Below are 27,858 nucleotides of genomic sequence, written 5' to 3'. Positions count from 1 at the left end.
TCTCATTGGTTAGGCATATATTTGTTTATTCACTCCTTAAGGGGCAAAAAAGAGAGTCCATATTTCTCCTAATGGATCTTGGATGTGATTTTCATGATGTTCAAACTCCCATGAACCTACATGCTAATTATCCTTAACCTTCCATTGGCATGTTTCTTAATCATTATTTTACAATTGAGTGCATATGCATTCAAGTTATCCTATATATTTGCCACTCTTGGGAAAAACGAAAAATGTTCCTTATAACTAGATTGACACATACAGCTAAGTTTAGGTAGTAAAATTCTATGTGTTTTTTATATAAGTCCTTGTTTTTGAATTTGGAAGAGTATGGTTCACATCTCTTTGCTTGAAAATAAAAGTTGAACATAAACTGTCTCTTCTAAAAGTGTGGATATATTATAAATGACTTAAAATTAAATGAAGGTAATGGACTTAGTTAGTGGATGTTGAAAAAACAAAAATTTTGTTCAGCATTATTAAATATTTCACTAGAGTTTAAGGAATGACAAGTCTACTTAAAATTCACAATTTTTAAAACTATGCATAAGGTAAAATAAATGGGTGTCTTTCAATCTATGTAGGAAAATTGAATGTGTGTGTTTTTTATGTATGAGATTAATCTTCTTGAATAGAATATGTTTTTAACTATATCTAAGCAAAAATAGAGCATATGTTTTAAACTATGCATTAGAAGAATAACACTCATAAGTTTTTGAAGCTATTCAGATTTGGTAGGAAACTTATGATATCACCTAAGATGTTCTATTGATGAAGAGTGCCTTACAACACATAAAGCCAAAAAAAAAGTTACTAGGTCAAAGTTTGAGATGTGATGGCTTTCACATTTCACTAGTTTTTTTGGTTAAGAATTAACTTGTCACTTAGTAAAAGCATAGCAATAACACAAGAAAACACATAAACATGCTATACAAGCAACATGTCGAAGAGTTGGCACAAGTCTCTTCATTATTTTATAATTATGAAGGAATATGACATTTTTTCAACTTTCAAGAAGATATACACTTTTCTTTGATTTTCTTTACTGACCTTGTAAAAGTTTGTGCAAATGAAGATTGCAGTTGCCTTTGCTAAAGTGAACCTTGCAATGATGAGATAAAACTGAATAAGAAAACTAAAATAATTCAAAATATAAAAACTATTAGCTTCACATTTTTTTAAATAACTACCAATGAATTATTAAATGATAAATAATTAAGTAATTAAATAAATACACATCTACCTCTCTCTCTCTCTCTCTCTCTCTCTCTCTCTCTCTCTCTCTCTCTCTCTCTCTCTCTCTCTCTCTCTCTCTCTCTCTCTCTCTCTCTCTCTCTCTCTCTCTCTCTCTCTCTCTCTCTCTCTCTCTCTCTCTCTCTCTCTCTCTCTCTCTCTCTCTCTCTCTCTCTCTCTCTCTCTCTCTCTCTCTCTCTCTCTCTCTCTCTCTCTCTCTCTTATTTACAAGACTATACATTAGCTAGTTAACTATTAATCAACTAATTTGTTATTAACTACATTATACACCAAGTACACATTCTCTCTCTAACTGATTACTTAATTAACTACAACACTAGCTGTCACCAACTAATTAACTACAATACTAGCCATCACTAACTAATTAACTACAACATCTATCTAATACTATTGAATTATGATTAGTAACTATACTACTTATCTAATAGTATTGAATAAGACTTTTCTTTTAAATAATAGAAAGTATACTTTGTTCCGCTACACAACAAAACAATGGCTAAAGTATCAGTTTTAGTTTAAATTAACTAGTTATATGTAATTATGTACCTAAAACTAACTATGCATATAAAACTAACTACATAGCTAAATGAAACTATGTAGCTAAAAGGCTAAATAACTACATACGTAAAACTAATTAACCAAATATAATAGTTTTTGTTAAAATTAACTAAATAAAACTAACTATTTTTTCTATAATAACTAATGGATTTTGTAACAACTAAATAAATTGGTTCAGGTCTATATTAGTTTAACTAATCACTCTCATGAAGGCTCAAATAAAAGAAATGTTATGTACCTACTATCATTATGGGTATCTTCAAGTTATGCAATTGTAATTCACTCTTGAATATTTTCCTAGTTCAATGTTGAGCTATTTGGATGTTGTCATGTCCAACTTGCCAAATCCATCATGAAGAGTCTAGGGATCAACTTCTTAACCTAAATTGGCTTCTAGGATCTAATAAGATATTATTACATGAATACCCTATGGTTGCACGGCCTTTGATCAAAACACGTAGTAGAGCATGGTACATAATAGATAGCAACCTTTGATCAAAACACATAATATACCATAGCACACTCATGTCAATCCAATCACAGAGCGTCTCCTCTACTTTTTGTAGGTGAAACCTCTTGGGAATCCCATAAGGGAGTTTCTCAACTTAAAAGTGATCAATTTGGAGTGACATGAGTTGTTTAGAGACAAAACTAGTTTGTCATGTGTATTCTTTGGGTGCCCTTTTCTTTTATCTACATGATGGATTTGCAAATGTGGTATGTTGTGCTCTTTTCCATAGTCGAAGCTACAATGGGACTCTCTACCTACATAGGCAAAATCAGTAATGTTCAATAACTCAAGTTGAGGTTTCCTTTGTTTGCAAGTGTCATTTATTTTAACCTCATGCTTGAAGATAGCATGTTATGCAAGAGAACTTGGGCCACTTTCAGTTTGTGATACTTTTGAAAGACATGGAAAGGAGGGTGAATTTGAAGTATTGATTAGGCAAAGACTAGAAGAAGTTGAGTTTGACACTAGTAAGGCCCACAAATTTGCCTTCATTTTGAATGAGATAGCACCCACTTTAGAGAGGAAGACTTAGTGAGTGACCACAAGATGGATCTACTAGAAGTCCCTAGGTTCTCATGAAATGCAAGTGTGATTCAATGCCATACTTTGCTACTATCAAATGAAGGGTTGGTTGCACTTGGCTAGCAAACAATTGGCAAGGTGATGATAGGTCCCTTTGGGTCAAGGTGGGCAATAATGAATATAGAAGATGTATTGTGGTGGAGTGCTTTGGGTATTGATCAAGCATCGTTGAGAAGGATTCTGAAACCACACAGCAAGGAGCACAAAATGGTTGGGGATATCTTTTTGCTATCTTCTACGACAATAAATTCAAAATATCAACATATAGGTTGCTTCAAAGTCTAAGAGCTATGGAAACTTATTCACTCACCAAGATCTCAAAGGAGCTAAAAGCAAAGACCAAGAAAACTCGCTCCAACCACAAGGACCACATTCACATGCACAACCTTGCAAGAGGATCAAAGCCATCATTGCCCCCCTACCATACTGACATACCTGGAATACCCTTCAAGCATCTTAGAAACACTACAACCACCTTCATGCTACAACAAATATTAGGATTATAACATTAGCTCAAGGAGAGCACTATGCCCATTGTATGAGATTTTTCATCTTGTGTTTAAGTTGTACATACATGGTATTTTCGTCCCTCCCCCCCTCTTCCCAAGCCCCACATGCCACTGAAAAATCATTCCTCTGCCTCCATCCCTTCTTCCCCTACTGCCACCAAGACATCACTAGTATAAATGCAACCCGTTCATGACATTTTGGTTGTTGTCTTGCATGTCTCAATATATTCCTATCGGTTTTAATGCCAAGCTCATCACTAGAATCGATTCAAGAGTCCAGGCCCATCATGACTGCCACAACTATTTCATGAGACCTTTCTCATTACCTTGATTGTGCCCACTATTCATGTGCCATTAGTCTACTAGTTCTATTACCTCCACTCTTACATATACGTGCAAGGATGGTAGGCACATATAGGTAAAAGCATCCTTTGTAGTAAGATCAACGGCTTTGATTGTTTTTAAGTGATATTGCAAAGTTTCTGTTCATCCATGCTTCTTCTAAGTGATGTTAATATGCTTCTCAATGGTTTCTTTGTACTCAACAAAAGTTGGGTTAATTTTAAGTTAAATGCTTAAAAGGCCCTTCAATAGTAGAGATAAAATTATCCATGCTAGTCATAGAATCTTTGTATAGTATTTAAATTTACAAGAAGGCAATAAAACTCCCACTTGACTCATTGTTGGTCGTTCATCAACAAAATGGCAAATGTATGTCATCGTCATCTCCATCATCCACATCATCTCCTTGCAATCGTATGTGCAATTCAAGAATATGTCTGCCAAAAGCTCTGAATCCTCTTCATGATTCATTTGTATGGACAAGGGTTGTGCCTTCAACAATAGTGACAACCAAAATATAGCTTTAACTTTATGAATCATTAACTATACCCCATGGGGGTCTCACTGCTCACAATCACAAATTAGCGTGAAGAACTTCATGTAACTTGAGATCAGAGAGATGAGAGAATCGAGAAAGAGTGTACCAGTGTGTTGCACAGTACATCAAGAATAAAAATATATTTATATGTTAGGGTACAAGTGAAGGGTGTGTTCACACCTGCAAGTTTATACACACGAGATAAATGGGAGTTTACACCCAAAGGGGCTTTACACCCAACAACCTCCCACTTAGAGGCCTGAAGTGGTGCCTTTAAACTATCCAACTCCCACTGGTCAAATGCAATTCTCATGCTAAGCCTTTGCAAGGCTTTTAGTGAGAACATCTGTAGGGTTATCTTGGGTTTTTTTACCTTAGTCAATGTGACAAGGCCATCATCCAAGACCTGTCGAATGAAATGATACCAAACATCTGTGTGTTTGGTACATGCACGAAACATGGTATTTTTTGCCAGACATATGGCACTCTAGCTATCACAATCAAGCATTGGAATACCTGAAGAAACACCAAAATCCTCGACCAAACGACCAAGCCAAATAGCTTCTTTAGAAGCTTCTGTGGGACTGAAATATATTCAGCCTCTGTAGTACTCAGTGCTACAATTTTCTGCAACCTTGCACCACCAACCAAAGTAAAGACATACCCACTAGTAGACTTTCTAGTGTCAAGATCTCATGCCATGTCTAAATCACAAAACCCTTGCAACTTTAGTATACCCTTTCCATAGCATATACAGTTGTCGTGTGTATCTTTTAAGTATCTAAAGATACATTTCACTACTTTCCAATGTGGTTTGCTAAGGTTAATATGAATCTACTAACAACTCCCACTACATGAGCAATGTTTGGGGGCGAGATGCAACCATGGCATACATCAAAGAACCACAAGTTGATACATAAGGTATGCCTTTCATCACAGTAGCATCTGCATCTTTTGGGCAACAAGCTTTACTAAGCTTTGTATATGGTGGTAAAGGCACACCAAGAGGCTTAGCATTAGCCATATTAAATCTGTCAAGTACTTTGTTGATGTACTTGTCTTGTGAGAGAAACAAGTGCTGCCCTCTATCTCTTTTAATGCGCATGCCCAAAATGGCTCCCAAATCTTTCATTGAGAAGGCTGAACTCAATTGCCTTTTAAGAGTATGTAAAGTACTCTTATGCTTGCCTACAATCAGCATGTCATCCACGTATAAAACTAGCACAATAAGGCTTCCATCATCAGCCTTCTTAGTGCACAAGCAATGATCTACATGGCCCTGTTTGAATCCATGGCTGAGCATAAAAGTATCAAACTTTTTATACCACTGTCTAGGGGCCTGTTTCAACCCATATAAGCTGTGTTTCAGCTTACAAACTAAATGTTCTTTCCCTGGAATAGCAAAACCTTTGGATTGTTTCATGTACAACTCTTCGTGTCACCATGCAAAAGACAGATCCAACTCTAAATCCAAGGACGCAGTGAGAGCAAACAAAACACAGAGCGCAGTCATCTTCACCACTAGTGAAAAAACCTCTTGGAAGTCTATGCCTTCCTTCCATGTATAGCCCTTAGCAACCAAATGTGCTTTGTATTTGGGCTTCCCATCAATACATTTCACCTTATAAACCCATTTGTTAAGAATAGTTTTCCTATCCTTGGGCAAAGGTACAAGCTCCCATGTGTTAATTGCATATAGAGACTTCATCTCTTCTTGCATAGCAAGCTCCTACTTTCTCTTGTTTTCACATGATTGTGCCTCTTTAAATGTCAAGGGCTCACTTTCATCAGTCAATAAAATGCAATCCAAAGATGGGTGAAACCTCTGTGGCTGCCTTTTGACATGTGTAGACCTTACCCAATGATCCGTATTGATAAACAATGGGCCTACATCCTCAAATATATACACACCATCACCTAGCGGCTGATTTTTAGCATTTTCTTGCTAATGTAACCTGTTTTCAACATGTTATTGTTGTCATATTTCATCATATGCATCAATTTGTTGTCCATTATCTTCTTGTTGTAGCACGAATGGTTGTTGCTCATTTTCAACATCAAAGGGATAGAATCTTCAGCTAATGGTTGCTAAATGGCTAGCTATTCATGATGAAACTTGACCTTTTTCTTGTCAAGGTCACCATGTGTAGCATTTTTCAACAACTTTGCCTCATTAAATACTATGTCTCAACTGCATACTATCTTCATATCCTAAGAAAGCCAAACTCTATATCCCATCTATCCCTCATCTCCATATCCCATGAAGAAGCCCTTGATGGATTTCATGTCTAGTTTAGTCCTCTAATTTACAAAAATATGCACAAAGGCATCACAACCAAAGACACACAAATGGTCATATAAAGCAGGTTTACGAGACCAAACCTCTTCAAGAATGTCATTTTCCAATGCACGATTGGGAGAGTGATTGTACACATGAAGTGCAATTTTAAGAGCCTCTCCCCAAAACTATTGTGGAAGATTAGCTGTGGACAGTATACATCTGACTTTCTCACAAAGTGTGCGATTATATCTTTTAGCCATGCCATTTGATGCAGGGTTGTAAGGAAATGTCAACTCCCTCTTAATGCCATGCATCTCACAAAACCTTTTAAACTCGTTAGAGATATACTTGCCCCCATTATCCGTTCTTATAGCTTTTAACTTAAGCCCTTTCTGTGTGGTAACAAAGACATGAAACCTTTTAAAAGCATCAAATACTTTCTTTTTGCTCTTTAATACATACACCCATAACTTTCTATTGAAATCATCAATAAAAGTGACAAAGTACCGTGCATCCCCATATGAATTAACAGGCATAGTACAAACATCTGAATGTACTAAGTCAAGAGCATTCAACTTCTTAACAACACCAAAGTAATAAGCAAACTTCACATATATTCCATATATACAATCATTACAAAAGTCAATACTAGATCCTTTTATATCAAATCTCCCTGAAGAGTAGAGAACCTAAAAACCTTTTTGACTCATATGACTAAGTCTTTTGTGCCAAAGTTCCATCTATGAATGAACTTCAACCACTGCCAAAAATTTGACAGGTAATGCTTTACAATGCAAACAATACAAAGTCCCCTTTTTGTTGCCTTTAACAATCAGCATAGAGCCCTTGTGGACATTCCAAGATCCATCACCAAAGGTAGTGAAATACCCTCTTGCATCAAGTTGCTCAACTGATAGTAGACTTTTCTTTATACCAAGTACATACTGACATCATGCAAAATCAGCTCTTGACCATTTTCAAGGGACAAGTGAATGGTACCTACCCCCTCTATTTTACATGCATAATTCTTACCCAAGTAAACCTTGCCTAAGCAACCTAAAGTGTATTCAAAAAATGACTCCAAAGAGGGAGTGACGTGAAAAAAGACATTGTTGTCAACTATCCATGATTTAGACAACCCATCATGAGCTGAAAGTAAAGCATCAATCGCCTCCTTTTTAATGATGTGCATATCACCTATTGCTGCCATAATAACTCCATCTTTACCTGAGGCTGCAATAAGTATCTCTCCAGTGTCGAGAGCTCTTCAATAACCACACTAGATGCAACACTGGCCTTTGCAACTTCTTTGAGGAAGAGTTATCATCTTTCTTGTCATCCTTCTTTTTCTTTTCTTGATGTTTCTTTCTTTCTTGCTCTTTCTTGTAGTAGCAACAATCAACCTTTTTATGCCCTTTACATCCACATTGATAGTAAATAACATCCTATTGTTTGCCATTGCTTTTACTCTTACTTTTACCTTTATGTCTTGCATTACCCCTCTTTTTTTACCTACCTCTAAGATTATAAGCTGAACCATTATTTTCTCCACTAGAATTTTTTCTAATCTCCTCATTAAGAATATAACCACTACTAACACCATCAAAGGTTAAAGTAGGATTGTTGCTCAATGAGACAACCAATGACTCCCAACTATCAAGCAAAGTTATCAACAAGAAAATTGCCTTCAATTTATCATTGAAGGGCTACAAACCAAATTCCTAAAACTAACTCAAAATCCCTGTGAAAGCACTTAAATGCTCTGATACTGGCTTAGACTCATCCAACTTCATGTTTACAAACTTGCGTATGAAATACACTTGATTTACTAGAGTTGTATTTTCATAAATATCCATCAATTTTTTCCATATAACATAAGCTATATCAAGATGCTTAATGTCTGTAAATACATCATCAAATACAATTGTTTTAATGTATACAATGACCTTCTTGTTGAGTCTATCCCAATTCTCATCTGTCATAGCTATATGCTTGACTTTCAAAAGAGCATCATCATATCCTTGAGAAACAAAATACCTTGCATCCTGTCCTTCCACAAGTCAAAACCAATACCATCAAATCCCTTGATTTCAAGAAGAGATTTAGTGTCATTGCTGCTTGAAGCATTTACAACCATTCTTCAACAATATACCCAATGAACAATGCTACAATTTACAATAGCAAACAATAAGCTGAATATTCTATTAATATCATCCCAAATTTTCAATTACCCTATGAACAATGCTACAATTTACAATAGCAAACAATAAGCTGAATATTCTATTAATATCATCCCAAATTTTCAATCAATGAATACAGGGTTTAGTCCAAGTACAAGTACAACAGTAAAACTGATGACTTTCAACAATATAACTAAAATTTCAACATATGCTCAAAGCATACATCACTGCTAAGTAACTTCCACTTCAATAATATCACCAAATGTACATCTATAATAATCCCAAATCTGCAAATGATCTGTAAGACTATTGCAAAATGGCTATTTAATAATACATCAACTCAATGAAAGCTACCCAATATATGTATTGCATACATATATTACCAAATACTTCTAATGCAAAGAAAACATCAAGATTCTCTACAATGCCTTCAATTTTTTACAAGTGAGGAATGAGTCTCACTGCTTACAGCACCAAGATTGCATTAACAATGTTTTCAATATACAATTCAAGCATCATTTTTACCAAAATTCTCAAATTTTTAACAAAAGCCCCAAAATTTTACTGACAAATTTGAACAGATTGCACAAATACATAGACCTAAGACCATAAAACGAGCAAATTTAACAAAGTTTGCTAAAAGCTTACAAAACCCCTAAAAATTTCAAGTCAATTATACACCAATGTCAACAAATTTGACTCTGCTAAGCAAAATTTTATTGATTTGAAAAAAGCCCCAAAATTTTTGAAACCAATGTGTACAATTTTTACAAATTTCTAATCAAATCGTCTCAATATGTATTACCAACATCAAATTTGAAAAACCCCCAAGTTTTAGAGCATAAAAACACACTGGTCTAAAGATCGTGCTTGTACACGCAAACCAAGGCTAAGAATAAGCCACTTCACAACCAAAAATGAAAAAATTATCTATCGATCGTCTGATAAGTAATGTCATTGACTGTGGTTGTCCTAGTCTTGTTTCCATTTCCATTTTACATTACCACATCAAAACTGATTGTCACACGCTCGTTGGTACCCACTGGTCCTTTGATCAATAGCTCGATGGCGCCCGCTAGACCTATGATGCACAAGTCATTTTTCTTTAAGTCAACCTATGCTGGTTATTTCTCCACTACTCAATCCCAAAGGACCTTTACATCACAAACTTTCTTATCCCATTGATTGTGCAAAATATACAAGTTTCTACCCAATTACTAGCTCCAAAAGCACAATCCCAAATGATAATACTTCTGATTTAAAGCATATTTGGGAGGTAAATACCTAATATTTTGAAAACCAACAAACCAAGTCATCAAAGTACATCTTACACTTATCTTCCATTAACAATTCATAAGACCTCAAAGGGAATAACTTACTTGAGGGTTTTTACTATCCTTGTGGCTACATGGGTGTTCATATCTAGAATAAACGTTGCCAACCCAAAATCAAAGACATGTTTTTATTGCAAAGGAATGAGCTCTGTAATGAATTAATCAAGATAGCAAGGTAAAGCAACCTAGCAAAGAGCAAGATTGAGAAGCTACTGTGGCATCAAAGTCCTTATCAAGTAGAATATTTGTGGCATTATCTAGTAGAATATTTAATGACTTGATGCCATAGTGAATGGTTTGAGGGTAATTTGAACGGTGCTAATAATTTGAATAATTCAAAAAAACAAGAAAACACAATCATAAAATTTTGAATCAATCAAAAAAACAAGTAAAAAGATAAAGAAAAAACAATTATTAGCTGCTCGTGTAAAGAGCAGCAACAAAACTGAGAGCAAAACACATTCATGTACAAATCAAATAGGTCATTGAAGTGGCAGTTCTTTAAGTGAGCGAGTCCAGCTACCAAGTGACAAATCTTGTCAATGCTTGCTTGGCTTTCAACAACCACGCACTAATGAGTTCCTTGCAAGGCTTATTTACAGTACTATCTTTTTGAAGCTTAGCTCAGCGAGTACTAAATATTAATTTGAAAATATCGAGATGGTATTGAGGCCATGCCCTATCTTTCAAGGACTCGGCTAAACAAGTTCATCAATCCAATAATCTTATCACCATTGATGCAACCTCCACAAAACTAGTGGCAACACAACCAACAGCACAAATAATGTATCTGAAAGGACTTTTAAGGATGTGAATGCAGACTTTTAAGGATGTGAATGCAGTATTATAAATATGTGTTGGAACCTGAAACATGTAATCTTCAAGATTACCTTAAACCCCTAGTTGCAATCAATTAGTCAATAGGCACATCAACTTAGCCTCCTCCAATAAACATATTGAACAAAGTAGAGCCCTGACTATACTGTGGCCGAAATAGCTTTTAAATTACTTACAGCATAAGGTTGACTTTGTGAATCTCAATGGGCAACTCATACAGGAGTTTGTGATTATGATTCTGTGAACAGAGAACATATAACTCTTTGATCTTTGAACTGATAGATGAGGTCTCACTCAACTTCTGAGGTGAATTCAACTATGGGGCTTCCTCGAAAGAAGAATGCGCTGGCCGATCCTTCTTAGCAGGAACTCCAAATCGTTGTGTGGCACTGGAGTGACTTCAAGAGAGTGCATTGTCCTTGCAAATTTGAAAAAACCAGCAACAAAACGACAAAATAAGGCATGAGGCATGGCTAAATGCAGGCAGAGGTAGACAGATTATTGCAGAATGTCTTTTTAAAATGGGTGAAAATACCTCCTGAATGCAAGCTCTTGGACAATATCATCTATAACAACATCATCATTGGGTTCAAGCTGCAAGTTGAGGAAAACAATCAATTATGCTATATAAAAAGACTATGGACTTGCTTGCCTCTCCTTTGTTGTTTTTTTTAACTTTCTTTTATGGTTGCCCTGAAAACATCACTCTTCGTGTTATTTTTCACATGCTTCAGGAAAACTTGACATGTTTTCTAGGATAACTCACAGGAGAGGGAAAACAATCATCAAGAAGAACAAGCTCTTCTCTTGGACAGAAGAAATCGGTAAGAGTTACCTTCACATCTTCCACTGCCAGTGTTGTCTCATGCACTTTAAGATGCAGCTTATATGCTGCTGCATTTGCATTTGTCACCTTTTGATGTTGGTACCGAGTGGCCTGTGCACTCCTTTTGACTTGAGGAGTCAAGCTTTTGAATATCAAGGTTACCTTCTCATCCTCACACTCCACCACATTCCAATCACTGAAAAATGTGAAGACTTTGCCTAGAAGGTCCAGCCTACATAAAAATGCAGAATGGCTCACCGCAACTGATCATTAATATATCAGCAGCAAGTCTTCCCTCTTCAACTTTTTAACAGGACCATCAACGGCACAAAGAAAAGTACCAACATACTTGATTTTCTGTCCATGCAATGATTTCAAGTGCTCATAATACCGCTCTTGGGTTGCCACTTCCTTGTTAAGATCAAGTATCTACAAGAGCAAAGTTAACAAATTCACAGTTAAAGGCATATCATTGAGGATAAGCGATTGACTAAACACCAGAAGCTTCGGACATATTTTGCATGAGGAAGTCAGAACAGAATCCATGAGAAGGAAAAAAGCAATAAGTAGCTTACAAAACAGAAAAAGGCACTATGTGTACCTTACACAGAAGCATGTTCACATACAGTTGGCCAAAGTAGTATACATCCTCATGTTGGCTAAGATGCTCAACACTCAGAAAACGTTGCAAATGAATGATAGAAAATCCACAACTATATGCACAATTGTCTAAGCACAAAATGGATACAGGAAACACACATTTGGCAGTTTAATTTCAGCATTGGGTCCGATATCACCCCATCATGTTCGTTGAGTTAATTTTAAAATTATGTATGCTACTCAATAATGCACTTGTCAAATGACAAATTTGCTTGTATGGACCAAGTCCTTAGTCTCTGCAAAGGGTTAAAATTTTTCATAGCTGGCGGACCTAGACATGTAATTGGCAGACCTTAACTTGTAATAGCACCATTGGCCTACTTCTTCATGTCTCTATTTGTAATGCTCTAGCTTACTCACCCTAGGGCCTACTTCCATTATCTATTGCTGCTCACTTTTGCATGGCACCTCCCTTCCTTATGCCTATATGCTATAAGAGGGCATTTGGTTTGACATAGGATGCTGAGGTTTTGGACTAAGAACCACCATAGGGTGAGACTCTATATGACGTGACTTGGCATTTGGCTCCTTCTAGCACCTCCATGCCAAACCAGAAGGACATGCTAGATGGAACTACCTATTCTCTATACAAAACCTTACAGGCGGTGTGACCCAAAATCTTATGACTGACAGTAAATGGTCTTTTGTATCAAGGTTTACATATGTTACTAAAATACTTCATATAAAATCTGCTTCTTATCAAATTAAATTGTTCAGAAATAAGATATTTTGTTTTGCAGCCCTCCAATATGCTTTCTTGAGTCCCAATTATATCCATTAGCACATTATTTTACAAAACGTCATACCTCACATTCCAATTTTCCAACGAGTTTTGCTAGTTGACAAGCCTCTGCTTCTAGATCATCTGCTTCAGTGTTAACTGCATATTCTTCCTGCCAGAAAATTTTCCTCGATGAAAACATGGTCTTTGTTAGTAACTAGCCAACTTATATTACAAACCGTCACAACAGATTCCCATGTAAGTGAAGTTGTTCAACCTCAAGGGGAAGCGAGCATGCCAATCAGCATGTCTAACCATCCGAAACCATGGTTGAAAGTTACCTTTGTCAATCATGCCAGTTGCTCCTAGAAAGAAAGTTAGAAAAGTACTAATCTTTGCCACATGTGAAGCCCCCTCTTTTTTTCATTTCAAGAATAAACACTGGTAGTATTTACAAAGGGCCTTCTAGCCAGCCATGCAGACTCAAAGATAAGTAGAAAACAACACACAGTAACAGGGCTACAATGACAAGGGAAGAGAATCATGAAGTGGGCACAACAAAGGTGGAACAGTCCAAAAGATGATCTACATCCATGAAGCAGCCCTCTCCCAAAGGATCACACAGCAAAAGCGATGGAACTTTCTTGCAACAAGGGTAGTCCTTAAATGACCACAAATACTTGAGACTGAGTTTAAATATGAATGTAGTATGTGTTCTGCAGGTGTGGGAAAGACCATTCCAATGCAAAAGATGAAAGAGACTCGAGCATCGCAGGCTCTAACAGATGCGCAAAAGCCCACACCTGTTTAGCAATTGTGAAAAAAATGAAGAGATGAGTATGGATCTCACAACCATCACAAGAAATCGCCAATGGGTGAGGAGACCACTTACAAGAAGCCTTCTAATAAAGACTTTCCCCTTAAAGGGAAGTTTAGACATCCACAATTGAAGCAACCAATCACACCACTTAGCTTTACTATGCTTGGAAGACCAAACTTAGTTTCCTTTCTCAATCACCCATCTCTTATCTCAATCATCTTATGATAAACTTGATTGGCTGCTTGTTTCAAAAAATCATCCAAGCGCACAAAAGCCAAACCAACCATGAGGATGAATGTGTTAGACGTGCAACGATGGAAGCGTAGAAGACTGTTGTTATAGGTTGTACAATATGAGAGAGAGAGAGAGAGAGAGAGGGGGGGGGGAGAAGAGAACACAAAAGAACGCTACAAAGGGAGAACTCAATAATATGCTCAAGAAATGGAAACCATATACCAAACATGAGACAATCATGTACAACAATGAGCAAGTGGCAATGTCGGCATTAGCACCAACTCCCTCTCTCCAACATTACCTACTCTAGAAGACTGCAAAGTGAATGATGACTGAGGAGAGCTAGCTCCCTCTCTCCAACATTAACTACTTTGGAAGACTACAAGTGAATGATGATCCATCAGGTAAGCCCATAGTAACCAAAAAACGTGTTTCATCTTAGCAAAACACAAAAACCCCAAAACACATGAAATGTTTTGCTTTGTTTCACGAAACAAGGTTAGGAAACAAAAAAAAATTGCAAAACAAATTTTTTTAAAACATGTTTTCCTTTGTTAAAAATAACATGGGGATTGTTTTTCTCTTAAAATTAGCATTTTTCCCACCCTCTTTGCGTGCCCAATTACCTCCTCCATCTTTTCATACATTGATTTGTTTTGTGAATGAAAAAGTTCTTTAAGGAGTTTTTTATAAAACAACATGCATGTGTTTGTTAGAGAGTCATTCCCTGGACAGCCGTGGGCAGGGCAGTACGGCCAGAGTGCCATGTCAGCAATCGCAAAGGACATGTCAGCAGTACAGCAGGATGCCACATCAGCAGGTCGAACAGGGTGCCACGTGGCACAGTTTGCACAGTCGGCCAGCAGTCGGACAGATTTATGTCAGTCGGCTGCATGCAACCAACCTGGTCTTTTTTGACCTTTTCTTTCCTGCTTTATATACCAGTCCCTCAGCACATAGTGATCATATTCTGATCTTGAGATCTGTTGGCTGAGACAGACTGTGCTCGAGCTGACGGAGATCGAGGTCATCAAGTCGGAGACATACGCAAATATTTCTTCTGCCCCATGCTACGCTTCCGCATCGCTGCACTCTGATATGGTATCAGAACGGTGAAGATGGACTGACTGAGGGCTGAACCTATCTGAAGAGGAGATTTCAGCGCGACACAAGGCTGCGTTTCCAAGATTCAAGGGCGAGCAGGAGGGCTGCGCATCGGATCAAGGCTGAAGTGAGCGTGGGCGTGCGGGAAAGGAGTCTAATCGGTGAATTTGCTGCAGGTTATTGCTGTTCGAAGGGGAGAAAGGCTGTGTTTGAGACCTTCCACTGCAGATTTTACCTTTTCATCGCCTCCGGCAGGTGAAGAAGGTTTGGGCAGCGAAGGAACCAGCCCTAGAAGGCTGCGTTTTCACAATCAAGGGGGGCTGATTTTGCGTTTGTGTAGGTATTGCAGGTTAACATGTCTACAGAAACTGATTTGGAGTTCCAAGCGATCATAGACAGGAAGGTGTCTGTCCTACCGGCTCTTCCATCAGATCAAAAGCTTGATGATGACAATTACCACATCTGGCAGGTGATGATGTTGGCCGTTTTGGAGTCTTATGATTTGGCGGAACTGGTGATGGAGGAGATTAACAAGCCCTCAATGAGGGATGAGTCCAAAATCTCTTCCAATTCTCGTGCGGAGTTGACCAAGGCCCAATCTCATTGGGACAAATTGAATGCCAAGATTCGATCGTTTCTGTTTCTGTCTTGCACCACAGCTGTGATAGCTCACATCGAGCACTTGATGGTGGCTCGTGAGATATGACTGGAGCTCGACCAAATGTACAACCGAATGACCCTGATGAAGAGGGTTTCTTTGGAGGTGCAGATGTAGACCTTGTCCGTCAATAAGTCTTCTTCGCTTCGGGAACACATCAACAAGCTTCGGCAGCTTTAGATGGAGGTTCAAAATGCGGGGAAGCCTATTTCCTCCCAAAACATGGCGATCAAATTACTGTCCCAGTTGCCGCCACGATTCGGTACTTTTTATTCCGCTCTTATTGCATCAGGGCGAGAGTCGACTCTTCGGTGGGAAGAGTTGGTTCCTATGGTCTTGGACCAGGAGAAACAGTTGAAGGGACAGAATGCTTCCAAATCGAAGGCTTTGGTCGGTCAAGCCTCTCAGAAGAAGGGGAAGGACCAAAAGAAGAAGAAGGACAACAAATCCAAGAAGGACAAGGAGAAGGAATCGACTTGCCATATTTGTGGAAAGACCAGTCATTGGACGAATGATTGCCCCGACAAAGACAAGGACACCAAGAAGAAGGACACGAAGGATTTTGGAGCGGTGGCTGCACCCTCATCACTTGCTTTTCTACACTTAGCAGTCATTGAGGACTCTACACCGAAGACTTCTAATGCTGCGATGGTTGCTTCCCAGGCTCGTGAGTGGATCGTGAAAAATGGTGCCTCCCGGCACATGACTCCTCCCGTTGGTGTTACCCATTTGCGACATTCGCATGGGCAGATTCTCATTGGAGACAACTCTACTGTGTCTATTGCTGAGTGGGATGAGATGAAGCTTATTCCAGATGGACGTGGTGGTACCTACACTTCTGAGGTGTTGCATGTGCCAAGTTTGGGGTATCATTTACTTTCAGGCCATAAGATTTGTGCTCTTGGCCTCTTGGTGGAGTTTGACAGTGATATTGTTGGAGTCCTTGATCGTGGATCGAGGAAGGTTCTCTCTGCAGGGTATGAGGAGAATGGCGTCTACAAATCGAAGTCTTCTTCAGCTCTTACTTCTCTTCTTCTTACTTCTCAGACACACTCCAAGTTATGGCATGCTTGATTTGACCACCTGAACTACGAGTACCTTCGAAAGGCGTCGCAAGGGTCGTTTATCTGAGGATTGCCAGACATAGTGGTGAGCCATCAGCCATGTGTCTCCTGCATTCGTGGGAAACCGCATCGGGATGCGATTCCCAACGAAGCTTCTAGGCGGTCTACTTCACCCATGGAGCTTGTATCTACGAATCTTTGTGGCCCGATGAGGACCGAGTCCCTGAAGGGGAGCTTGTACTTCATGTTGATCGTAGATGACTACAGCAAGATGACTTGGGCCTATTTCTTGACTTTGAAGTTGGAGGCTTTCCCTCACTTCAAGGATTGGCTTCTCTTTGAAGAGAACCGTTCTGGCCGGCAACTGAAGACCTTACGTTCAGACAAGGGAGGTGAATTTATGTCTAATGAGTTTGCTTGTTTTTGTGCAGATAGGGGCATTCACCAGGAGTTTGCTAACACCAACACTCCCCAAGAGAATGGCATTTTGAAGCGGAAGAACCGAAGTGTGATCGAAATGGCGCGCACCATGATGGAGCACCGACAGACACCTCAGTTTCTGTGGGCTGAGGCAATGGCTATTGCAGTTCACATCCTCAATCAATCTTCCACTTTGGCCGTTGACAGAATGACGCCTTTTGAGGCTTACTTCGAGACTAAGCCTGATATCTCTTATTTCAGGATCCTTGGGCGTGACGCTTATATGCACATTCCGAAGACACAGCATGATAAGTTCGAGGCGGCTTCCCGACAAAAGATTTTTGTTGGCTATAGCTCCCAGTCCCAACATTATCGTTTGTTTGATCCCGTCAAGCAAGATGTCTACACGAGCCGAGAGGGGAGAGAGGAGTACCCCGTCCTTGGAGATCTAGGGGAGAGTTGGGCTCCTGAGACAGTTCCTTTGGAGCCAGAGCCTCTTGATAGAGATTCTTCTTCTAATTCAAAGTCTTCTCTTCCATTGGCCACCCCCGAGGAGCTTCCACCGGTGGATGTTCCTGAGTCTTCAACAAATGGAGAGCGCCGAGAAGAGGTTCGTCTTCCTCCTCGTTGGGCCTGTGACACACTCCGCAATTCAAGGATCGAGGGAGTCCCTAAGGAGTGGGCACCGCAGGATGGACCGCGGAGGTCACGGAGGATCCAAGCACATTCTTCGGAGCTTATTTGCTCCAACTATTGTTTGTTGACCCGTGTTATGCAAGATCGAGAGCCCACTTCAGTAAAGGAGGCTTTGCAGTCTGATCATTGGCGGAAGGCCATGGAAGCCGAGTTGGAGGCTATTGAGAGGAATGGCACTTGGTCTCTTGTGCCTCGTCCCTCTAACAAGAAGGTGATTGGTGTCAAGTGGGTCTTCAAGACCAAGTACCTTAGTGATGGTTCTTTGAACAAGTACAAGGCTCGCCTTGTTTCTAAAGGTTTTGCTCAGCGCCCACGCATTGATTTCCATGATACTTTTGCCCCCCACTGCTCGTATGGCGACTATTCGAGCTGTTCTTGCCTTGGCCGGCCATAGGAGATGGTCTGTCTTTCAGTTGGATGTGAAGTCGGCCTTTTTGAATGGTGACTTGCAGGAGGATATCTATGTTGAGCAGCCTCCTGGCTTTGGATCCTCGGATGGGAAATTTTACAAGTTGAAGAAGGCCTTATGTGGCCTCAAGCGAGCTCCACGTGCATGGAACAAGAAGATTGACTCATTTCTTCAGTCGAAGTTGGGATCTTGGCGCTCCAAGGCTGATCCGCAGCTTTATGTTCACACTTCCGAGGTTGGTCGTGTGTTGTTTGTGTTATATGTTGATGATTAAATTCTGACAGGGGATCATGCACAGAAGGTCCGCGAGACCAAGACAACTTTACATCAGGCATTCGAGATGACGGATTTGGGGCTTTATCAATCTCAGAGGGGGATTTTCATCTCTTAGCAGAGGTACATTCAAGAGCTCTTGGTGACTTTTGAGATGGGACGGCCCATTACTACTCCTATGGATCCAAATTGGAAGGCCACTTCACACTCAAATTCTCCCATGATGGATGCTTCACGCTACCGTCAATTGATTGGATCCTTGATTTAGCTTCTCACCACTCGTGTTGATCTTTGTTTTGCTGTGGGTCTTTTGGCAAGGTTCATGACTGAACCCCAACAGGTGCACTAGCAAACTGCCCTGCAGATTCTTCGGTATTTGAGGGGGACCTCTGACTTAGGGATTTATTATCCTGCAGGTACAGATGCTTCAAATCTTATTCTTACAGGTTGGAGGGACTTAGATTGGGCTGGCGATGTGGACCATCGACGGTCTACTACAGGCTAATGTTTTACCTTGGATACCGGTGTTATCTCTTGGAGTAGCAAGAAGCAGCCCACGTTAGCCCTTTCTTCTACTGAGGCGAAGTATCGAGCTGCGTCTTCCACCACATGTGAGGTTGTGTGGCTTCGGAGATTGTTGGAGGAGCTTGGCTGCCCCCAGGCTCATCCTACTCTTCTACGCTGTGACAACGAGAGTTGCATTGCCTTGGTGCGCAATCCTGTATTCCATGCTCGGATGAAGCACATTGAGATTCAGTATCACTTCATTCGGGAGAAGCTTCTGGATGGGACCATTGATGTTGAGTATTGCAAGACGGAGGATAATCTTGCAAATTTGTTCACAAAGACGCTTCCCCAGGCTCTTCTTTGACAACATTCCAAATCCCTCAGTCTTCTGCCCTGTCCAAAATCTGAGAGGGGATGTTAGAGCATCATTCCTTGGACAGTCGTAGGCAAAGCAGTACGACCAAAGTGCCATGTCAACAGTCGCAGAGGACATGTCAGCAGTACGGCAGGATGCCACATCAGCACGTCGAATAGGGTGCCACATGGCACAGTTTGCACAATCAGCCAGCAGTTGAAGCAGTCGGACAGATTTATGTTAGTCGGCTACATTTAATGCAACCAACATGGTCTTCTTTGACCTTTTCTTTTCTGCTTTATATAGCAGTCCTTCAACACATAGTGATCATATTCTGATCTTAAGATCTGTTGGCTCAAACAGACTGTGCTCGGGCTGACGGAGATCGAGGTCATTGTTATATTAATAAGGTAAATTACGAGAAACAAGCACGAGGGATGACCGTCCAGGGGCCTTGGGCACTTGAACAAAGTTTAGGGGAGCCTAGAATTAAAGAGAGTCCAAGAATAGTAGGACTCACCGAGAAGTGACGGTTGGCAATCGGATCACGATGGGAGTTGCTAGCAATTAACTAGGCAAGGCTAGGAGGAAAAAACGTATCTCATGCCCCTATTGAGAATCGAACTGTGTGGTCTTCCGTTCTGGGAGAACGGGCTTACAAGCTCCAACTACCTACTGGTAGTAAAATACATCCAATTTTTCATGTGAGTAAGTTAAGGAAGAAGCTGGGGGATTTGGATAATTTAATCTTAAATGATAACATTGAGGAGCTATTTGATGACCAATCTAATCCACATGAACCAGAAAGAATATTAAATGTTCGTAACAGACGAACAAGGAATACTATTTATCAAGAATGTTTGGTCAAGTGGAAAGATTGTTCAAAAGAAAGCTCAACATGGGAGCCAGTAAGTACCCTAAGAAAAAGGTTTCCCAATTAACAGTTAGACCTTCCAAGTAACGTTTTCAAGGACAAAACCGATTCTTAAGGGGAAGAAAATGTTATATTAATAAGGTAAATTACAGGAAACAGGCACGAGGCATGACCGTCCGGGGGCCTTGGGCGCCCGAACGGGGTTTTGTAACGTGTCTACTAGTATCATCCAGGACACGTCTTAGCAATCCATCGGAAAGAATGTCTAGAAAGCTCCACCCGGCACTCCCATGGAATGTTACGGGATTTGCGATCTAGGTCTTTCCGCGTCTGCCATGTAGCGGAAGTATCCTGGCCGTTCCCACTTAGGATCGATCGGAATTAGGGTTTTCTTGATTGGTCATTACCTAACAGCAACTAGCGTCGGACCCAAGCGAAATACTTTACGCAGAAACGCCACGTCCGAAGCGGATTCACACTGCACTTGGTTCAAGGAGAATGGGAAACGAGAGGGATGCAAAGCTCAATCTCTCTACCATAAGGCATAGTCCCATTCCGTTCCCCTAAAACAGCGTAAATCGGTTAAGACATCACTCTAGGTCAACGCTTTTGTTGTTCTGTCCTTAGACGATCATCCCACTGTTCTTTGAGAAAAGTTCCCGACTAACCGGGACCACCCAACCGTAGGACGGACCCATGGCCCATCCCCCGCACTTTCCTCGGTTTGTTTTAGTTATGTAATTATCTAACACATTAATTTGACATGTAACAATCAGCTTCTTTAATTAATCCATTAAGCACTGGTTCCTTTACGTAATCTTATCACGTGACATAGAAAAACAATATCAAATAAGTTCTTATTAATATATCATCATTTTTATCTTTAAAATACAAGGAGTTTCCGCCTGTAGGCTTGTCCATAATCCGCCTGAAGGCTATCCAGTAATCCACAGGGATCACTATTCCAAGCTTCCGCCCGTAAACTAGTATGCGGGCCTCGAGATCCAATCCTGAGTCACGTTGGCCTCTTGTGCAGGACCCGGAAGGCGAGGGATTTACGGCCAGAGCCCCCCTGGCACCCAAGCGTCCTCCTGCTCCAAGTAGAACTCAACGGAGAGACCTCTCGCGGCAGGTTCGGTCCATGTTCCTGGCGCGGTCAACAACCCCCTTGGTTAGGATCAGGCACACAGTCGGGGGTAACTGAAACTACCTCTCCCTTCAGGTCTTCAACCTGAAGCGTAGATATTCATTTAATTTGTAATTCATAAATCAAACAGTGCTCTAAATTCTCAAGCAAGCACAAACACTTTCATTAACCGATCTTGTTGTTGGCAAACTGCTAAGGAATTATTCTTTCCTTTCGAATGCATCAGCACTCGTTCCAAGATGTCTTGCAACTTGGCAAGATCCCTTATATTCTGGGTTAGGGCGTACCTTATTAACCCAACTTGGTCAACCCTAAAGTTCATTGGATACTTTAGATTCCAGTTTTTAACTTTCCTTATTTAGAAGGATATCAAAAAAATACATCCTTTTGCAAGATAACTTGCGTAAGGATCTGCCATCCTTGTTGAGGATATTTAACCTTTCTTCTTGTGAATCAATCACAAGACTATATGACTTCGTACTTGCTGCGCAAGTCCTGCATCGTAATATATGATGAAAAAATCCATTTTCATTTCTTTAAGCTGACGTTTGTTGGACCTAGGGTCTCTTTTTAAGAACCTCAGGAACAAACCCTAAATCTTTTACATTTTACGAATTTATTGACCCTACAATCAGGGAAGATAGTCAAGTGTTTAAGGTATAAACGTTTCTTGGCCTTTAAATCATTCCCAAGGCATATTTCGCAACATAGGTATTTCTAAGTTTACATTAATTCGGTTATCTTTTAGGAGGTAATATTGAGATCATCTCGACACGATTTGTTATCCTTGTGACAATTGATTTTTCAGTCCTAAACTTTAATGCTTTGAAGTTAGGTAAATTCAATTAATCCTCCTTTTTCCTTGCAAACGAAACTCATGCCAAATAACAATCTTTTCCTTGCTAAGATATGCAGTTAGCAATGATAACTTCCTACAGTTCAAGCAACGTACGAATCCTTTCATGAATTTCATCTTCTATGATGATTCGTTGCAAAAAAAAAAGGGGTTAATGGTGCAAGATGCAGTTTTTTTTTCTTCAAGATTTAACCGAAATATACTATTATAGTCATGAATTTCATCTTCTATGATGATTCGTTGCAAAAAAAGAATAGGGATTAATGGTGCAAGATGCAGTTTTTTTTTTCTTCAAGATTTAACCGAAATATACTATTATAGTAAATAGATAATCTTGCCCGTAATTCGTTTTAATGCATGATGCTATTCGAAGGAAACTATGTTCTATACAATATCATTTGTTCAATTAAACTAAACTTCTTCATCGTAAATAACTCGGAAAAATATATCTTATCCCTAACAATTCATATTTGCATGATTGACTTAAAACCTATATAAAACCAAGAAGAAAAAACCTGGTTTTGGGGTGAGATATCCACATGGATACCGGGAGATGACCCTCCCGCAGCTACTACTTGGACTTTCTTAGGCGGCATCGCAATTCGAACGTGAAGGCAGCTTTTACTCTTTCTTCCGGATTTCCACCGTCTCTCTTTCGAGGCAAGAAGCCGTTTAAATGGTTGATCACGAGAAGGAATAATAAGACCTTTAGGTTCTTAGCTTCTTCGGAGAGGGAAAGGTTTATAAAGCCTAAAAAGGCCCTATAGGGTATATACACGGCAAAAAAAGTTGTGCGTGAGTGTGGCTTCGCAACATACGCACCTTGAGAGATTTTTGGGCATGGGAGTGAAAGAACTTAGGGGTTTTTAAACCTAGGGGGAAAATTTGAAGGGTAACACAAGGGATTATAGCACGCAGAGAAGGTGTGAAGGAAAAAGGGTGCACGGGGGTAAGGGCTTAGAGGGTGTGTTAAAAGGAGTATGGGAGGTGGAAGGGAAAAAAGGATTATGAGGGGGGTGAAGGGTAAAAGGAATATGAGTATAGGAGGCGCGGGGGGTGGGGAGGGGGGGGAGGGGGTGTTTTTTTAGGGTTTTAAAAACTCGGGGAAAAATGAAGGAGTAGAAGGGTTATGGGTATAGGAAGGGGGGCTTAGAGGAGCCCCCCTTAGAAGCTTCAAGAAGCTTCTGTGGGGGTTTAGGAGCCACGTGGGGGAGGGGGGGGGAGGAAGAGGAGAATCTTGGCAGCGACGGCTAGGGGGAAATAGACTGCAGGCGGCAGTGATGGCGTTCGTAGGGAGAGAGGATAGAGGCGGTAGGCGACTGGTGGCGGCAACATCAGGTGGCAACATTCGAAGCAGGGCGGCGGCGTATCTCCTTCCGTCCTTCCTCCCCCCCTGAAACCCTGCGGCCCTCCCTCTTTAAATAGGGGAGGGGAGGGAATCCTCCCCCCCCTTGATGTGTCCGCCTGCATGGCGAGGGGCCTGAGCAAGCTCCAGCAAGGAGCTTGCTGGCCCCTCTATCCCCCCTCTCCCGCTCTAGCTCGATGCACCACCGCGAAGGCGAATTTTTTTTTTAATATATATATTTAATAAATTACATTATCTCCCTCTTAGAGGAATCGAGATATCCTCATCTCGAGATAAACTGGGGATATTGATGGTTGAGAGTGCCTTCATCTACCCAGGTGGCATCCTCTTCGGGATAATCTTTCCACTGGATGAGGCATTCTCTCAAGGTTCTGGATCTTAACTGTCTCTCCCTAACATCTAAGATCCTATCCGGCCTTAGTTCAAGGACTCCTTGACTAGGCATTACAATTTGTTGGTCATCAAGTACATGGTTAGGGTTGGGTACATATTTTTTCAATAGGCTGATATGGAATACATTGTGAACCTTTAGGTTCTCAGGGAGTTGCAATCTATAAGCATTGGATCCTAGGCATTTGAGGATTTTGTACGGCCCACAATACCTTGGACTTAGCTTCTTGCAATCTCCTAGGGATAGAGAACTCTTTTTAGGGCGTACGCGAATGAAAACCATGTCTCCTTCTTCGAAGACTCTTTCTTGACGCTTCAAATCTGCGTATGCCTTTTGTCTATCCTTGGCCGCTTGTATGTCTTGTCTTATTGGCTTAATTTGATCATCCATGTCTTCCAACATCTGCCTTGACGCTTCAACCCTTAGGGTTGGATCAGAAAAGTTTAGAGGACTTCGACAATCATGACCATATAATGCTTGGAAAGGGATCATCTGAATGCTTTGCTGGTAAGAAGCATTGTAGGCAAATTCTACCAAAGGCAAGTATTAAATCCACTTCTTGGGTTCTCGAGAGCAGTATGCCCTAAGCATATCCTCGATGACTTGATTTACTCGCTCTGTTTGGCCATCCGTTTGGGGATGGTAGGCGGTGCTAAAACAGAGTTGAGTCCCAATAGCTTCAAAGATAGCTCTCCAGAAGTGTGATGTGAAGAGAGAATCTCGATCACTAATGATTCTTCTGGGTAAACCATGTAGCTTGAATATCTCCTTGATAAACAATCTTGCAATGTCGGAGGCTTTATAGTTTGTCTTTACTGGAATCAAGTGTGCAACCTTGGTAAGCATGTCAACCACAACCATGATGGAATTGTATCCTCCCTGGACTTGGGGTAAGCCTACAACAAAATCCATACTGATGAATTCCCATTTCATTTGGGGGATGTCAAGCGGTTGCAGTTTCCCTGGCATCATGACATGTTCGGCTTTGATACGTTGGCAAGACAAACACTCAGTGGCATATTTGAGAACGTCACCTTTGAACCTCTCCCAATGGTAGCTCTTCCTAACTGCATTAAGAGTCTTAGCATAGCCAGGATGTCCTGCGAAAGGGGAATCATGAGCTTCCCACATTATCTTCTGCTTAAGTGACTGGGTTGCTGGTATACACAGCCTTGTTCTGTAGTAGACAAGTCCATTATCAATGGAAAATTCCTGATACTTAGCTTGCAACTTTTGATTCTGCTCCTTGGTAGATATTTCCTTTAGCATTGTTTGGTAAGCCAAATTATGGCATGCTTCCTCTCTAGCTAATTCAAGTATAGGGTTGTTTGGCATAGATACTTTTGTAGCCAGAGATCTGGCCGTTGATGGATTCTGCAAGATTAGGGAATTTAGGAATGCTTTGCGACTAAGTGCATCGACAACTACATTCTCTTTCCCTGGTCGGTACTTGATTTCAAAGTCATATTCCTCCAATACTTCAATCCACCGACGTTGCCTCATGTTGAGCTCGTTCTGGGTAAAGATCCATTTGAGACTCTTATGATCGGTTACTAAAGTAAACTTGTTACCCAACAAGTAGTGTCTCCAAAGCTTTAGAGCATGGATGACAGCTAGTAATTCCAAATCATGTGTGGCATAATTCTTTTCACGACTCTTCAATTTCCTTGAAGAGTATGCTACTGGATGACCTTCCTGCATAAGTACACACCCCAAGGCAAGAATGCTAGCATCAGTTACTACCTCAAACTCTTTATTGAGGTCCGGAAGTTTTAGAATAGGTGCCGATACCAAACTTTGCTTCAATTTGTCGAAGCTATTTTGTTCGGGAGTTGACCATGTAATGGAAGTCTGCTTCTTTAGTAAATCCGTCAGAGATGCTGCAATCAAAGCATAGTTTTTTATGAAGACCCTATACCATCCTGTCAATCCAAGAAAGCTGCGTATTTCTTTGATAGATACTGGTGTTGGCCTTTCAAGCACATCTCTGACCTTGACTGGGTCTACTGATATTCCTTCTGATGATACTATGAATCCCAGATATTCAATCTGACGCTTGAAGAATGCACGCTTTTGCATTTTTGCATACAACTTATGTGACCTCATTGTCTCAAGGACAATCCGAAGTTGAGGTTCATGATCTTCTTCCTGTTTAGAATAAACTAAAGTGTCATCGAAGAAGACAAGCACGAAATCATCAAGATATGACCTAAAAATATCCTGCATTAATCTATTGAAGGTAGCAAGTGCATTCGTAAGCCCGAATGGCATAACCAAGAACTCAAAGTGCCCATATCTTGTATTGAAGGCCGTCTTTGGGATATCTTCTTCCTTGATCCTTATCTGATAGTAACCTGACCTGAGATCAATCTTGGAGAAGATCTTTGCACCCTAAAGACGATCAAGAAGCTCATCTATTCTAGGAATAGGATACTTGTTCTTGACTGTTGATTGATTCAACCCTCGATAATCAATACATAGTCGAAGTGTCCCATCTTTCTTTTTCTGGAATAGTACTGGAGCTCCCCACGGTGAATTGCTAGGCCGGATGTAGTCCTGATCTAACAGTTGCTTGAGTTGTTCCTTCAACTTTATTGCTTCTGGTATGGACATTCTATAAGGTCTCTTTGCAATTGGTGCAGCTCCAAGCACTAACCTAATCTCATGATCCACTTCTCTTTGAAGCGGAAGTTCGGTCAACTCTTCAGGGAATACGTTCGCATATTCCTTTAGCCAAGAAGACCCTTCATGAGACTCTTGCTTTTGATCTAACTTGTTGAGTTTGATCAAGTAAACGGGTAATCCTTTTCTGACTCCTTTTATGATCCGAGATACTTTGGCCAATTGGATTCTTGGCACTCCTGCCTCACCTTGAGTTGTGACAAATTCCCTTTCAGAGTTTCGAAAGGAAACTTCACCCTTTCCACAGTGAATGTGGGCGTCGTTGGGCTTAAGCCAATCCATTCCGAGTAGACACTCATGGATACCTAAATTCATGACTCTGAATTTGACTGAAGTCTTCTTTCCTCCCAGAAAGAATTCCACCTTAGTAGTTTGCCTGGTACAAGTTACCTCACGACCATTTGCCAATTCCACAAGCAGGGTAGGTGCTTCTACTGTGGCTATTCCTAATCTTTTTGCACATTCTGGTGAGATAAAGGAATGTGTACTGCCACAATTAATCAAAGTTTTGAAACCTTTACCTTGATAGTCCGACGGTGTCTGAATCACCGAGAGCTGGCGATTCGACTCTTTCTTGTGTAAAGCGGCATGGATTGTCGCTCTTTCGAATTCTGCTTCCATGGTCAGATCTTCCTCTTCTTCTTCTTCGCATCTTTGCCTATTGGCAATGCAGGCGGTTCTTCCTCTTCCTCAGGTAGCGGCTCCTTGACCACGGCCTGTTCCTTGAAAAGGCGCTTGGCGATGTCCTCCACCAAGCTTGGGACATTGCCTCTTGAAGTGACCGGGTTCGTTGCAGTGGAAAAAACGGAGGTTTCGGCCATTACTTTGAGTAGGAACAAAGTTGTTGACGTTATTCGTCATTGCTTTCT

The 27,858-nt window shown here is 40.5% G+C and overlaps 1 protein-coding gene across 2 annotated transcripts in view; it reads right to left on the bottom strand.

Moving 5' to 3' along the window:
* Positions 1-10,901: 10,901 nt before the first annotated feature.
* The window catches only part of LOC148034640 (uncharacterized), a 31,311-nt gene continuing 14,354 nt past the window's right edge, over positions 10,902-27,858 (bottom strand). The window contains exons 7-11 of one of the 2 annotated variants that reach the window (XM_087679565.1): positions 13,219-13,305; positions 12,102-12,181; positions 11,762-11,984; positions 11,462-11,520; positions 10,903-11,344 (exon numbers count right to left, since the gene is read on the bottom strand). In XM_087679565.1, the coding sequence (XP_087535691.1) occupies positions 11,239-11,344; positions 11,462-11,520; positions 11,762-11,984; positions 12,102-12,181; positions 13,219-13,305 (555 nt within the window). In that variant the 3' untranslated portion in view covers positions 10,903-11,238. Of the gene's footprint in view, positions 11,345-11,461; positions 11,521-11,761; positions 11,985-12,101; positions 12,182-13,218; positions 13,306-27,858 lie in introns of both variants that reach the window. The other variant, XM_087679566.1, reaches the window with a different exon arrangement.

The sequence above is a fragment of the Lygodium microphyllum genome, chromosome 6, assembly GCF_053477565.2.
Source record: "Lygodium microphyllum isolate KBCC chromosome 6, Lygodium_microphyllum_v1.1.10, whole genome shotgun sequence".
Taxonomy (NCBI): domain Eukaryota; kingdom Viridiplantae; phylum Streptophyta; class Polypodiopsida; order Schizaeales; family Lygodiaceae; genus Lygodium; species Lygodium microphyllum.
The sequence above is the reverse complement of the archived record's forward strand: the minus strand, read 5'-3'. Positions and strand labels throughout refer to the sequence as shown.